The sequence below is a fragment of the Ostrinia nubilalis genome, chromosome 19 (assembly GCF_963855985.1).
Source record: "Ostrinia nubilalis chromosome 19, ilOstNubi1.1, whole genome shotgun sequence".
In the NCBI taxonomy this organism is placed as follows: Eukaryota; Metazoa; Arthropoda; class Insecta; order Lepidoptera; family Crambidae; genus Ostrinia; species Ostrinia nubilalis.
The window spans coordinates 4377522-4393835 of record NC_087106.1 but is presented as its reverse complement, the minus strand read 5'-3'; the positions used below and the strand labels follow the sequence as shown (position 1 = coordinate 4393835).

At 38.1% G+C, this 16314-nt stretch overlaps 1 protein-coding gene across 3 annotated transcripts in view; it reads left to right on the top strand.

Moving 5' to 3' along the window:
- LOC135081080 (transient receptor potential protein) overlaps positions 1–15489 on the top strand; it is a 60450-nt gene extending 44961 nt beyond the window's left edge. For all 3 annotated transcript variants that reach the window (XM_063975808.1, XM_063975807.1, XM_063975805.1), the window contains 10 exons: positions 1408–1648; positions 1925–2048; positions 2462–2657; positions 9524–9688; positions 11028–11250; positions 11758–11920; positions 12597–12757; positions 13389–13586; positions 14355–14453; positions 14535–15489. In XM_063975808.1, coding sequence (XP_063831878.1) covers positions 1408–1648; positions 1925–2048; positions 2462–2657; positions 9524–9688; positions 11028–11250; positions 11758–11920; positions 12597–12757; positions 13389–13586; positions 14355–14453; positions 14535–15196 — 2232 coding nt within the window. In that variant the 3' untranslated portion in view covers positions 15197–15489. The remainder of the gene's footprint in view (positions 1–1407; positions 1649–1924; positions 2049–2461; positions 2658–9523; positions 9689–11027; positions 11251–11757; positions 11921–12596; positions 12758–13388; positions 13587–14354; positions 14454–14534) is intronic.
- The last annotated feature ends 825 nt before the right edge of the window (positions 15490–16314 follow it).

The window sequence follows — 16314 nt, the reverse complement described above, 5'->3', positions numbered from 1 at the left end:
GTAAATAAATCTCATATATTACCATTTGTTGTGCTAGCCACAAGGCAGATTTATGTTCAACAAATTATGCCGAGAGGTCCCGGGTTCGATTCCCGGCCGGGCAGAAATTGAAATGATGAATTTTAATTTCTGTGTCGGGTCTGGGTGTTACTATGTATAATATGTATGTATTTAAAAAATATATGTAAGTAGTATATCCGTTAAGCTAGCACCCATAATACAAGCATATAAGTTGCTTACTTTGGGGCTAGCTGGCGATGTGTGAAATTGTCTAAAGATAAAAAAAAAAAATTCTTCAGAGCTCTATCTCATCCGGCGTCCGGATCAAAACCAGAGTTAGATATTTCGGTACTCAATACTTTCTGACCTATTTATCTTTTCTCCCAACTAAATACGATCTGCGCGTGTTTTCACTTTGTGGTTTGAACACGTGTTGGTGCAGTTTGCACTTTCATTCTTTATTTCGTAGTTCATCTTATAATTTTCTTCAATGAAAATGATTAGTCGTAAGTATTCTCATATTCGAAGGTTTTTAAATAAAAACCTTAATAATAATAATATTGGCAAAAAGACGAAAAATACCTGTAATTATTTTTATTCTCCTGCATTATTATCAACTTTTACTACTTGAGGCATAAGCAATACTACTATATCGAATGCATTATGTCTGGAAATCTAAAATAGATTTGGTCCTACTCTCTGACTACTAAAATCTACTTTCCCGGTGTTACCCAATGTGTTATCGGTGTAGATATCCAATATTAGACATTTGATTCGTCGCGTTAAATTTTACCCGCGTGAGTGATGGCCGCAGACAAAACGCAATTTTTCTAGAACCGCACAAATGATAGCGATTAGTCATTTGATAGCCGAAATATGAATCTATAAATTGTTACTCGTGTGTTTGGGTTTTTACTTTTTTCTGAAATATTGATAAGCTTTACTAAACAATGTTATGAGTATTTCAAATGCCCAATATGCTACAATTACAAGCTTAGCGCATATGAAATCAAATAATTTATTCGTATAGATGTATAGTTATGTATTCGTACGTAACTACGAAATATTAGCTACCTTTGCTACGATCGATGTATGGATATGATAATAAAAGTTTCAGCAGATTAGACGCTCCCTCATAATTAATTTGATATTGAAAATCGAATTAAGTAGTATGTAGGACGTTATTTTTTAATCAATTTCAAACGAACACGGTCGTTGTATAAATACCAAGTCTACGTTTGTAGAGAGACCACTTCATTTTCTGGGGTTCAATTAGAAACTCGGCCTTTCATTAAAAACAAAAACATAAAAGAGTGTAAGGGCTAGCCCTACATACCATATACCTACCTACATATTTGCATATTATCACTTTAGTAAACTTTTTGAAATCCCTTAATTATTCCGTAGCGTGACTACAAAAGCGGCATGGACCCATGGTACCCCCGTGAACGCTGGGACTCCTACGACCCCATGCTGCTCTCCGAAGGTGCTTTCGCTGCTGGCATGATATTCTCCTTCCTCAAACTGGTGCACATCTTCTCCATCAACCCGTACCTTGGGCCGCTGCAGGTGTCCCTTGGAAGAATGATCCTGGACATCATCAAGTTCTTCTTCGTTTATATGCTGGTGCTGTTCGCGTTTGGGTGTGGTGAGTCTATTAAGATTTTTTTTCTAGTTAGACTCATTATTCCATTTCTGGTCTCCTTACAAAATACCGACCCTAAGCGAGACCTCTTTTTTTGCTTTTTGTAGTTAACTTTACTTATGAATTTCAAAATTACCAAGAATAATTTTCTCATGTTAGATACTGCTTAGAAGCTTTGACTTCAAATGCCGTTATGTAATATTTACCCCAACTTAAATCGCATTATAACATCTTAGATTATGCTTTTGCTTAGAATTATAATTAAAAAATTCCCACCAGGCCTGAACCAGCTGATGTGGTACTACGCGGAGCTGGAGAAGAACAAATGCTACCACAACCCGAATGGTATGCCGGACTTCGACACGCAAGAACGTGCCTGCACTATTTGGAGAAGATACGCCAAGTAAGAAAGACATTCACATCAAACTATTTTCTAACTAAAGACAAAAAGAACCTCCTCCTTTTTAAAATCAGTGAAAAATATAACACCGATACTTTGCTACTAACAAATACCTACAGAACTGACTACATTGTTAAATAACTGTTTTTCTGAAAGATTCAACAGACTTCTTTCATACAAGATTCTATACCGACCTAACAGTAGCTACCTATCTGGATTCTAACGTTTCGATGACGAATGAAAACGATTTTTTTTTTACTACTTGTTCTCTCATCTGGTTCTTACCTCTAAAGTTGTAGGGTACAAAATCATAGCCTTTCATTTGTTTTTTTTTTCACCTACTAGCCCAATATTATGTCAGTTTTCTTTTTATGAATTTAATTCCTTGGATTCCCTAATTTTAACAATTTCCGTAGCCTATTCGAGACCTCCCAGTCCCTCTTCTGGGCGTCGTTCGGGCTGGTCGACCTGACGACCTTCGAGCTAACCGGCATCAAGAGCTTCACGCGCTTCTGGGCGCTGCTGACCTTCGGCTCGTACTCCGTCATCAACATCATCGTGCTCCTGAACATGCTCATCGCTATGATGTCCAACTCTTATCAGATCATTTCTGTAAGTTGGGAAAGTTTTTGTGTCATTAACTTGCTGATGGAGGGAGATACATTACGGTAACGCTGTACAGAGCATCTTTATGCAGTTATAATAGAAGCAATTGTAACTCTACATTACTCTTATTTATCACCTAGTAGTAAGTGCATGGGTTTTGAAGGTGACTGAGTTTCTTCCACCACTTCTTCTCAGCACCAGCCCATAATTATTTTGTCCTCAAGTGGTGGTAGGGCAAGCTATTTGGGACGCAAAGGGCAAATTCCTTCGGGCAAAAGGCCCTGGAATGGGCCTAAGTATACACTACTACTTTTTTATCACCGGAAAATTTTTAACAGGTTATGTAGAAATGTGTGAAAATTATAAAGTAAAAAAAAAAAAATTAATTTTTATAAAGTTAATTTTTTTATTAAATTTTCTTTAGTCCCTATTTTACGCGTCACAGCTGGGCCACTCCGCTGCTCGTTCATTCAGTAGAGTAGTCGTACGCGCTCGCACATTGATCTGTCTGTCTCGCTCACGCCTTGACCACGCTTCCAGTGTTATTATTACTAATTTAGACCATTATAATGCAACATTTCAAGTAATTTTGAGTTCTAATAAGTGTTTCATTACACTTACGTCGAATACTTAGTCAGAATACCACGTAAAGAAGTATCTTTACGTGGTATTCTGACTGTTAACACTAATTGTAAGTTAATAATACAATGAAATACCTACCTACTGTGAATACGTTACGAATACACACCAATGTGTCGTTACGAGGCTACTACGACTTTAAAAGAAATATGTAATTCAAAGATCTGCCAAAACAGCGGCTTTCAGTGTTATCATCACAGAATAATAATAATGTATTACTTAGCTACCTATCTTAGGCTATTTTTATTGCAACATTTCAAGAAGGTAATTAGAATTGTAATTGAACGCAGGGCAAAGGACGAAAACAGTAATTTAGTAATTACGTAATACGTCACGTTGTATTTCTGTGAGTTTTTAACACTAGTTAATAATAATACCTACTGTGTAACTCCAATTGAGATCGCGCGTCGTTCGTTGTTCGTGAATTTAAGATCCGCCATAACAGCTGAGTGGTGCGAACAGTTTTAGATGGTGGTTTTAGTAGGCGCTTAGGTAAAATAATAAAAATAATTCAACTTTCCCTTCATACTTACCCGGGCTTAGGATCGGCCTTAGGACCGGCAAAATTCAATGCTTTGATAAGCACCCTGCATCGTGCTGAAGTGTGGCTGTCCCGGTACAGTCGCAAAACTGCACTACACAATTTCTCCGGCCAAGAATAATAATGCACGTATCATTAACACGTATTCACGTGAGGTGAATTGGTAAGACAACGTAATAATTGCACGACACTATTGACTTGATTGATACAATGTTAACAAGACACTTCACGACCGATAAAGAGCTCGCGCGCGCGCAACTGACCGACCGCGGCCGGCGGCCGGAAGAGCGAGAGGGCGCACGGTGGGCTGATATTAGAGCTTCATAGACTTAGCGTCGCTCAAAAATCAAGTGCCTAATTTTGAAAAAATAAATATGCCAATGTGTTCTTTTACCAAAAAGGAATATTTTATGTTATGTAACGTTTCTTGATAAAGTTATTATTTAATAAGTTATTGACAATTTCCTTTTTTTTTGTATGGAGCTCAACATTTATTTTTATTTTATTCGTTATTCTTAAGCTTTCTTAAGAAATTGACTTTTGTATTACGTAATGCAACATATAAGCTATGTTATCACCAAGTGTCGCACTTCGGAAATCTTCGGAACATTGTCATTTTGGACTTTAAAATAAAAAAAATAAAAAATTTAAATAACTGTCAAATTTTGTAAAAATAACTACGCCAATGTGTTCCTTTGCCAAAAAGAAATATTTTATGTTACGTAACTTTTCTTGATAAAGTTATTATTTAATAAGTTATTGACAATAATTACTTTTTTTTTTGTTTGGAGCTTAACATTTATTTTTATTTTATTCGTTATTCTTAAGCTTTCTTAAGAAATTGCTTTTTGTATTATGTAATGCATCATATAAGCTATATTATCACCAAGGGACGAATCCCGGAAACCCTCGGAACATTGTCATTTTCGACTTTAAAATAAAAAAAAACTAACGAAAAAAATAACTGCAATGTTATGTACTTTCTTCCGTACTACCCTAACGAGGTGAAGAACTAAGCACGTTTTTTATAGTGGTGTTCCCAGGAGGCCTAATCCACTTGTAAGATTATTAAAATATGTTTTATGGAAAGTTAAGTTTATTGGTTATTCAGAGTCAGTTTCTGAACCGTGAAATAGGCTAATATCTACAAAAGTAAAGCTTTCTTTCAGTATCAGTATCAGCCTCATCATCAAATTGATCATTTATTAATTAACTTTTTGCTTCTGTTGATAAAACTTTGCGTTTTCTATGAAGTTTATATTATTGTCTATATCTGAGAATCAGATTTTAAAAATAAATTGTGCAAAATATCTTCATTAGTTGCTCTCCTGCAAAATTCGAGCGTGGTGTAGTACTTTCTGATTGGAAGTAAATATCTTTTCCGTGAGCAATAATTTTGTATTCTTGCAGGCATATACGTATGTAGAGCTCCATGTACGTAGTATAGTTTGGTCTGCGAAACAAAATTTGCGAAAATAATGATTCTAGCGTTTTAGGGCAACTTGTAAGTGCCCAAATGAACGTTCGGTTTGATGTCTCCAGATTAGAGATTGCAAATATTCGATAGATTTCTATTTCGAATATTCGAATATTTTTTCAGTGATATTCGAATATTATTCGAATATTCGAATACTTTCAAAAAAAATAAAAAGTACTTAAATTATCAATGTTTTATTGCTGGTTTTATTGCTTTAGGAACTATATTTTAACTATTTAACAATACAGTTTTTAAAACAGTTATAAAATTCTCATCATCATCATAAATTCAGCCATAGGACGTCCACTGCTGAACATAGGCCTCTCCCAATGACTTCCACAATGACTGGTTGGCAGCGGCATGTATCCTATATGAGGTATTCGGTCCACCTTTGTGGGTGGAAGTCTCACGCTGCGCTTTTTGGTACGTGGCCTCCACTCCAGAACCTTGCTGCCCCATCGGCCATCATTTCAGCGTACTATGTGATCTGCCCATTGCCATTTCAGCTTGCTAATACGTCGGGCTATGTCAGCGACTTTAGTTCATTTACGGATCTCCTCATTTCTGATTCTGTCTCGTAAAGAAACACTGAGCATAGCCCTCCCCATAGCACGCTGCGCGATTTTGAGCTTATTTATAAGGCCTATTGTAAGAGGCTACGTTTCCGAGCTGTGTGCCATCACTGGTAGAGGTAACACACACTGATTGAAGAATTTCGTCTTTAGGCACTGAGGTATTTTGGTCGAAAAGATGTTGTATAGTTTCCCGAACGCTGCCCAGCCGAGTTGGATTCGACGATTTACCTTTTTCTCGAAATTTAATCTACATAGCCGAATCGTTTGTCAGAGGAAGACATACAGTCTCGAGAATCGAGCTCCAACCGAAACATGGACGTTGGACCTAAGCTTCGTTTTGTCCACGTACATCCGAAGGCCTGCCTGTTGAGAGACTCTATTAAGGTCTTCGAGCATTGTGCCGAGGTCTTCAAGCGATTCTGCCATGACCACAATGCTGACTATCGTCAGCAAACCAAAGCTGAGTGATGTATTCGCTATTGAAAGGTAATTATGCCTAATCCTTTCCATTCAAGGAGCTTGAAAGCGTCTTCCAATACAGCGGTCAACGGTTTCGGAGAAATAACATCTCTCTGCCTCACGCCTCGCTGCAGAGGAATCGCCCTCGTGCTCTGCTCCTGTACTCGGCTCGACATGGTAGCGTTTTTGTACAGGCATTTCAGCATCTAGATATACCGATAGTCAATACGGCACCGCTGAAGAGACTGCAGCACTGCCTAAGTATCGATCGAATCAAAGGCCTTCTCATAGTCCAAGAAAAGCATCACCACGCTTCTATCCCATGCCTCTGGCGTTGTTCCTTAGAGTAAGACGGGACGAGTTTCAGTGTTCCACCCGCGTTCAGAAGCTCCCAGGTTATTCCGTCATCACCCGGTGCCTTGTTGTTCTTTAGCTGTTTGAGAGCCTTCCTAATCTCGTATAGGCTGATATACGGGATGTCTTTGGTATAGTGTCGCGTTAACCTAGCACTTGCATCTGTTGCTGAGTTATTAACAGGTTTGGAGGTATGTAGCTGTCCATAAATATTTTCGATCTCACCCAGAACCTCGGCTTTTGTTGACATTACCGTCCGTAGTCTTCAGCATCGTTAGCTGACTTTGCTCAATAAAGTTGTCTCTTTCAGGTAATTTGGAACGTTGGTTTCTCAAGACAACTTAAGTGTTCACCAATGAAGTCGGAAGCATCAATAACTAGTTCTTTTAGTTGGTGATATGTATTAGATGCCTCCGACCACATTTGCAAACACTAAGTTGTTTTCGTTCTATCTTTTCTGTTTATTTTTGTAATATTCGAATATTCGAATACATGTTAATTTACTATTCGAATATTAAATTTGGAATCTAAATTCGAATATTCGAATATTCGAATATTCGATTGCAACCCCTACTCCAGATAAAATGGATAAGGGAAAATAAGGTTTCTAGCTCCACTTTTTACTATCGACTCATTTCTTTTTCAAATGTATGAAGGAGACCCATTTTTTTTTAATTCAAAATAAGCTGCATTTAATTATTGTCGACCTATTTTAATGTTATCAATGAAAAAAACTTAATGGACGCGGAAATTGAAAATTTAATAGATCGTAATTCTGGAAGCAAAACAATCTCGTAATAACTGATTCTCACTTGATTGATAGAAAAATAATATCGTTGATAAATGGCAGCTCTGCACAAGCAGCGATGTGATATTTGTAAAGCCATATCAAAAGAAATGAATAATTTAGACGTAATTGCCATCAAGAAAGGTTTTCAACACCACCAAAAAGTCCACTATAAATGATCAATTTGATGACGAGGCTGATACTGAGAAAGCAAGCTTTACTTTTGTAGATTCAGAAAGTGGCTCTTGAGTCTAACCAGGCCTGTTCATCTCCGCGAGTTTACATCGAAAACAAAACACGCACGATGGCCCACCTACAGGATACTATTCGACAAGGCCTCACATACGAGCGAACATTGACTTACGCACGCGTATTCTTGTGTATGATGGAAGAAAATAAAGAGAATGGTGTACGAAATACTGTGCAGTATTTAACTGCCTAAATAATAATAAAAACACAGAATGTACTTTTTTAAGTTGCCTCAAGACACTGAGAGGTAAATAAGTAGTTAATATTATTCATGATAATTCATGCTAAATCATGTATTTCCTCCGCCATTTTCCGCAGTTTGGCACCTCACGTCACATCATATTACCGAAGTCAGCCCTATAGCTTCGGCGCAGTGCCGATCACTGACGTTTGTCAACAAAATGGTGCTTGACTCTTGAGACAGGCTAAATTACACCATATTGTTAATGACATTGAGCATACATTTTTTTAAATACCTTCGCGAAGTTAAACTTCTGTACGTAGTACTTATTATTATTCTGTGGTCTAACCAATAAACTTAACTTCAAACTGGCTTAATTTCCATAAAACAAATATTATATTATAGTAACCTTAGTAATCATGTGGATTAGGCCTCCTGGGAACACCACTATAAAAAACGCGCTTAGTTCTTTACCTCGTTAGGGTAGTACGGAAGAAAGTACATAACATTGCAGTTTTCTTTTTCGTTTGTTTTTTTATTTTAAAGTCGAAAATGACAATGTTCCGAGGGTTTCTGGGATTCGTCCCTTGGTGATAATATAGCTTATATGATGCATTACATAATACAAAAAGCAATTTCTTAAGAAAGATTAAGAATAACGAATAAAATAAAAATAAATGTTCAGCTCCATACAAAAAAATAGTAATTATTGTCAATAACTTATTAAATAATAACTTTATCAAGAAAAGTTACATAACATAAAATATTTCTTTTTGGCAAAGGAACACATTGGCGTAGTTATTTTTACAAAATTTGGCAGTTATTTAAATTTTTTATTTTTTTTATTTTAAAGTCCAAAATGACATTGTTCCGAAGATTTCCGAAGTGCGACACTTGGTGATAACATAGCTTATATGTTGCATTACGTAATACAAAAGTCAATTTCTTTAGAAAGCTTGAGAATAACGAATAAAATAAAAATAAATGTTGAGCTCCATACAAAAAAAAAGGAAATTGTCAATAACTTATTAAATAATAACTTTATCAAGAAACGTTACATAACATAAAATATTCCTTTTTGGTAAAGGAACACATTGGCATATTTATTTTTTCAAAATTAGGCACTTGATTTTTGAGCGACGCTAAGTCTATGAAGCTCTAATATCAGCCCACCGTGGGGCGGCGCGGGCCGCGGCCCCGCGCCGCCGCGCCCTCTCGCTCGTGGCTCGCGGGTGATAATGGCCGCCGCACAACAAACGTACACCGCCGCCTTTAGGAAGCGTCGGGCCGGCAACGTCGCATCTCTCTCCATAGTAACGGGCGGCCTTGCGTTGAGCGTAAATAGTGCTAGCGACGCGTGTGTCCAAATATTACCAATTTTGGGATGAAATTTTGAGTAGCTTTATTTAACTTTTTTTTTTGCATAAATAGGATCAGTATCAATAACTCATTACCCAGATTTTTTTTTCCGGTGATAAAAATTTAGTGGTGTAGAATAAATTTATTTTTCGTCTTTTAAAATGTGACCAATTCAATATACTTACTACCTATTTTTTTAGGATTGAACCAAGACCATCCAGGTTTTACAATACAATTACGTTTTTGTGTAGGAACGTTCGGACATGGAATGGAAATTCGCCCGCAGCAACCTCTGGATGTCGTACTTCGAGGATGGTGACACAGTTCCCCCACCCTTCAACATCATCCCCACCCCCAAGCATCTCGTGTGCTGGATCAAGCACTGCTGCGGGAATAGGGAACGAGGGTCTATAATAGTAAGTTACCAATGCATACTACTCACGACGTTGTACCATTTCATTTCATACTAATTGTAAGTAGTAATATTAAAATCTTCTTTTTACCGTTTGGGAACGAGTAGTTTCAGCCTTTTTGAGTCATATACACGTCTCATGGGTCAATTGGGCCGACAAACAAAATGTGTTAAAATTACGGAGTCAAAATAAATTTGAGCAGGATTATGGTATTTCTTTAAGACAATATGATTTAAGATTGATTTAGGTATAACTAGCGGCCGCCCGCGACTTCGTACGCGTGGATCCCGTTTTACCCCCTTCATCTATCTTACGCGGTTTAGATTTTTTCATACAAATGTTTTTTCCCGCTAACTCCCGTTCCCGTTGGAATTTCGCAATATCCTGTTGTAACTAAGCTTTAAGTTTACTAAGGGACCTGCATGCCAAATTTCAAGCGTCTAACTTAAGCGGTTTAGATTTTCATACAAAAGGATTTTCCCGGTAATTCCTGTTCCTGTGGGAATTTCGGGAATTCCTTTCTTAGTGCACCTCTACGGTACCTAAGCTACGTCCCTTATAAATTTCAAGTGCCTACGTTTAGCCGTTTAGGCTGTGCGTGGGTATGTCAGTGAGTCAGTCATACAAAAGGAATTTCCCGCTAATTCCAGTTCCCGTGGGAATTTTGCAATATCCTGTTGCAACTAAGCTTTAAGTTTACTAAGGTACCTGCATGCCAAATTTTAAGCGTCTAACTTACGCGGTTTAGATTTTTTCATACAAATGTTGTTTCCCGCTAACTCCCATTCCCGTGAGAATTTTGCAATATCCTGTTGTAACTAAGCTTTAAATTTACTAAGGTATCTGCTTGCCAAATTTCAAGCGTCTAACTTAAGCGGTTTAGATTTTTCATACAAAAGGATTTTCCCGCTAATGCCCGTTCCCGTGGGAATTCCTAAGTATCCTATAACCTGCCCAGGAGTATGAAGAATAATTGCACTAAGTTTCGTTAAAATCTGTCGAGTAGTTTTTGTTTCTATAAGGAACATACAGACAGACAGACAGACAGACAGACAGACAGACAGACAGACAAAAATTTTACTGATTGCATTTTTGGCATCAGTATCGATCACTTATCACCCCCTGATAGTTATTTTGAAAATATATTTCATGTACAGAATTGACCTCTCTACAGATTTATTATAAGTATAGATGAGATTGTCGTAAGTGATGATGAAACCTATGGAGTACCTACTCCTCACTTGGCTTACTCTGTAAACATCTATAGGGTTAAAATACCGGAGTTAATGATATTACTGCTGAAGCAACTAATTAACTATTCACCAAAAAAAACTTTATCCAGAACAAATCCCGAGAAAAAGCCAGGCAACAGCACGAGGCAGTCATGAGAGTACTAGTCAGGAGATACGTCACCGCGGAACAGAGGGCACGTGACGAGGTCGGAGTGACGGAGGATGACGTCATGGAGATCAGACAGGACATCTCAACGCTGCGCTTCGAGCTGATAGACATCCTCCATAACAATGGGATGAAGACGCCAAGGCTGAAGATGCAGGATTCCACTGGTAAGGACTTTTAGCTTACAAAACAATTGGTATGGACAAAATGAAAAAAGAGGAAGAGTCACGACACGTCACATAAATCTTAACTGAAATGTACTAAATTTAAATGTGGTATTCTATAGTCTTCTCTGTAATAGTATAGCCATAGGTACTGAACAGAAGTTGGATAGATAAAGGCCCTATCACCTATCCATCTTCCCCTCCCATCCTGAGTAACAAATTAATTTAGCATCATGAAATTTAACAAAATCACATCGATGACCCAAAAATCTGAAACTTGCCAGCCTAAGTTACTGCTATTTTTAGATTCGAAAAATAGCTTGATAGTCAAAAGTTATTTTTTACCCTAACCATTTAAGCTAAAGCAAATTTAAATATGATGGAAACATTGCCTCTGCAATACTAAATTCCTCTTTTCCAGCAATGGCTACTCATATTAATACTAGGTACTACTTACCACTTTGAAACTCTTTAGAAACTGTATTAATTTACAATGTTTACAATAAATAGTCGCTGGCAAGAAAGGCAAGGTGATGGAGAGGAGGATCCTCAAGGACTTCCAGATCGGCATCGTGGAGGGCATCATCAAGGACGTCATCTCCAAGGAGAGCAAGCCCAAGGACGTGTTCAGCCAGATCGCCAAAGCTATAGTCAGGAGAGGCAGCACTGACAGGTATAAAACATTAATAAATCTTCTAATTGGTAAATAAATTTAAAATAGTAATGTCCATTTTCACCATCAATCCCTAATTTTTAAGTGACCCCTATGATAACACGTACCATGCATTTTGTTTTCATATGGGTCACTTAAAAGCCACTCTGTAAAATGATACTCAATACGGGTGTACCAATAGTGAACGTCCACGACGGTGACATTGATCTTGATGATGAAAACTGAGTATGTTTTACCGTAAAATTCAATTTTTTTAAATCAATCAAGTCAGTTGAGTTCACGAGGTAAAAATCAGTGGTAGATTAGTCCCTTATTAATGCTTGTGTCAGGAGGAGAGAATTTACCATGATAGGTCAGCGGTCGACGGGGACCACACTATCAGTTATTAGTTTATCACCCATGCTAGTCGTCTGAATCCAGGCTAAATTGATTACCTGGTCTGGTCTGGCTCTGGCAGTGTTGGGAATGAGATTTGCTTTTAGATTTTATGCTAATTATGGCTTTTGGTAGAGATAAAGTTTGTGATAATCACTAGGCAAAGTTTGGTGTATAATTTTATTGGTTGAGCCGTGTGGTTCTGACAGAGTAGAATAGAAACACTCTCACTCTTTATGGGTTGATAATGTTGTCATAACTATGCCATTACATTAATTCAATCGATAATTTTTAATCGTAGCAAAAAACGCGACTGGAACGCAATGGTGCGCACGAACACCGTCCGACGCGACCCTATCGGAAGAACCTCTGAAGCGGAGGTCAGACGCAGCCGCCAGTCCCTCCGGGCACACATCTTAGAGAACGTCAGCGCGAGGACCATCGACCCTCAGAAGCTGCTCGGTAAGAAAGTTCTAGAAGTCAAAACAGGCTTTTATAAAGCGCTTTTTTAACTTATGCGCGCTAGTAATAGACACGTGACCCCAGCACGCGAGCTATGCTGTTTTCCTACGTGATTAAATAGAAAATGAGGAGATCCAAAGGAGAACTATAAAGTAACCGATATAGCCTGCAGAAACTTAATGGGCAGAACATTGCTTCTCACTCTTTAGTTCGGGAAGCACCTTGATGCGGATAGCGTATTCACGTAACAAAACTTCAACGACAACAAAACACTGAGTTGCGATCCTATCGAGTAATTGTTCTATCAAAATGACCCTTGTGAATACGGATTTACAACTGTTTTTCAATGGGACGACTTCTGAACGTCAGCGAGATCTTGACTGTCAAAATACGTGAATTAGGCCAGTCCTTGTGCCAATCCTTGGGGGAGGCCTTTGTCCAGCAGGACGTCTTATGATTTAAACGACAAATCAATAGACACGCGGTCCCATCGCACTGCAAAAGAACAACTTTTTAATTCATCATCATCATCATCATCCGATGCATCCAGCGCCTTCCTGCTACCTTTATCAGGTCGTTGGTCCACCTTGTGAAGACGTCCCACGCTGCATTTTCCTTTCTAAAATTTCAGAATACAACCCGAAGCTCTCAGACGTGACACCATGCACCAGGGTGGCATACGCCAAGTTCATGCGCACCAAGATCAAGTCGGATTTCGCGCTGCGCGAGGAGCAGAAGCAGAAGGGCTCCGTCGAGGAGTTCAGCCTGGAGGACGAGGTCTTTGAGACCCCCAAGAGGGTTGACTCGAAGAGGCAGAGCAAGAATATACGTAAGTTTTAAGTAGTAACTAGCAAAACCCCCGTGGTCTGTCAGATTAAGATTTTTATCGCGAGCTTATCGGGAGATGTTTTCGCCGATTTTTAATGTGATATCAAAAACCTTTATAAAATACCCTGTTGTTGTTGTTATGTACATAGTAATTTTAGTTCAGTGGTTTAAGCGTGAAAAGTATGAAGTCTGGATGTCTGGATGTTTGTTACTCTTTCATAAATGATAGAAACTTTTTAATATTATTGACTTTTATGTGTGAATTTAACCCGTTTAGCCTATAATAATCTAGAAAAAGTAATCGTTTTTAAGCATTATTTTTTGTACGCCTTCTCATAAATTACAATTCATTCAAGAAATAATATATAAACAAATGAAGGCTTCAATACCAGTGGGTAAATAACCCACCCCTCGTGAAGACTTGAATGTGTCAAATCAGGGCTGTTACCGCAGATCCAATTATCCGTGCATACTTGTTGGCACAACTCGCTAACGTACGAATCACAAACTAATGGGATGCTAACTACTAAGCAATTGTCAATTATTTTGTTTAAAGGGGCTAATTTTATTTGACTTTCAATGGCTGATTCTATATTCTATTATTTGTGGAAAATCCCAGGTGTTAAAATGTAAAAGGCAGTCTGAAAGAATAAATATTTTCTGCTCTAGTTGCTCAATTAATTACAAATTACAATAATGAAAAACTCTGTCAAAGGGTCATCGATTCAAAATATTCTAAGTAGTATCATAATTTTTGATTTGTCCTCAGGTAAATCATTCCGTACCAGAACTCCAATTCCAGAAACATCTGACGACGAGGTATTGAAAGAACATGAAATGACTGTAGAAGCTGATATCGAGTCTAAAGGTAATATGGCGACAATTAACTGTATTTTTTTAATAACAAATAGGTAGGTAGGTACTTATTGTCAAATACCGTTCCTTTCAGATTCCGAAGGATGCTCCGAAATAACCAGACCACTCAAATCTTCCTCTCAAGAACCTTCAGAGCCCAGGACACCAGAGTTCGACCCCATCAGCGACAGACGTCTAACGCCCCCAGCGCAATTCGACACCAAACACCACATCATCCAGATAGAAGAGCCAGAATCTCCCACCAGGACTCTCTGCATGACCCAAGATGAAGATACCAAACTTCAAAAACCTATAACTCCAACGCCTAGTATTAAATCCGAACAGATCCTCTCAGCGTCTGCTTTAGACTCTCAGTACAAGCAAATGATGACTCCTCCACCAGTCATAATGACCCCACCACCTCCCGAAAGTCCAGCCCCACCAATCCCCATCCAGCAAGCCATATCCAGGCCAGCATCTAGGTCCACCCTATCTAAGTCTCCAATGCCAGAATCTAGGTCACCTATCCCAGAATCACGGTCTCCGATCCCAGAATCAAAGTCACCTCAGCCAGAATCGAGTTCTCGGCAAGAATCCAGATCTAGATCTCCCCGACCAGAGACCTCGACAACTAGACCTATGTCTTCGTTGGGGTCTTCCAGGGTGTCCCCTAGTCCGTCGCCTACGCCGTCCATGGCTATCAGTGATAAGGGGAAGTCAAAAGTCACTGGCAAAATGGTTTCTGGGTGGCTTTAGATTGTGTTTAAATTAGTGGTATCAGTCAGTTTGATGAAAAGGAAAAAATATCTGCGTTCATTGTTTTAAGTAGGACTAGTAGTAGTCATTGAAAGACCATAAGTTACTTTTGAAAGCCATAATGTTTAGTGAAGATTCCAAAAGAGTATGAGATGGTAAGGGGTTTGAAATACTTAGTGATAGACATACAGCCAATAATGTGATAGTAAGAACCAATATCATAATCATCGATGAAGGTGTTTTTATCGATACCACTAATAAATAATGAAAACCAACTTTTGACTCTGTTGGGTCTACAGTTTGGGTACAAAAGACCAAAATCGACGTATTAGTGAGATAATAAATGCCTTGTAATAGCAATAACTAGGATTAGGGCAAAATTCGTTGATGCTTAACCCATTAGAGGTCAAACACAAAGTACAAATATATTTTAAAATTTTTCTTTAGTTTCATATTGAAATCAGAGCAAATAAACACAAGATACAAGAAAATGCTGAAAAAAAGTTAGTTTCATGAAATTACAGGGGTGTACTCAATTGGGTACAATGACCTCCTAAGTATGCTAATTTTCAAAATGCGCCTTTTCAACCAAAAATATTTTAAGGGACTTCTTATACTGCCAACGCACTGTTGAATGACAGAGAACTTACCCCAGCTCTTTTTCAGTTTTTATGGGATATTTTCCAACACAATTTTGAAGGAAAACTATCAACTATGTGTACAGCCGGGCGAATTTACTTTGTTCACTTAGCATATCTCTTCATCTAGTGACCAGTAAAGTACAATACACTGTCTCTCGAGGTAGCTTGTGGTACTCAGATAGTACCAAAACCCGTAAATAGGGTTTTATAGGAATCCCAAGTGTATTGTGTTGATTGAATACTGATATGATTATAGCCAATAAAAATATCATAATGATAATGTGAAGCGTCGTAGTTATCTATTGGATATAAAAATATGGTCAGTACTTTTTTTTTTCAAATACTGTGCAAGTTTGAGGCCCTTCAGCTCTTCATAAAATATAGCAAACTTATCACCATAGACTTCACGATTGAAGAATTACGACTTTTGATTGGGTGCGGATTCAGAGCGGATTTGTGGGAACCTATCGACTTTTT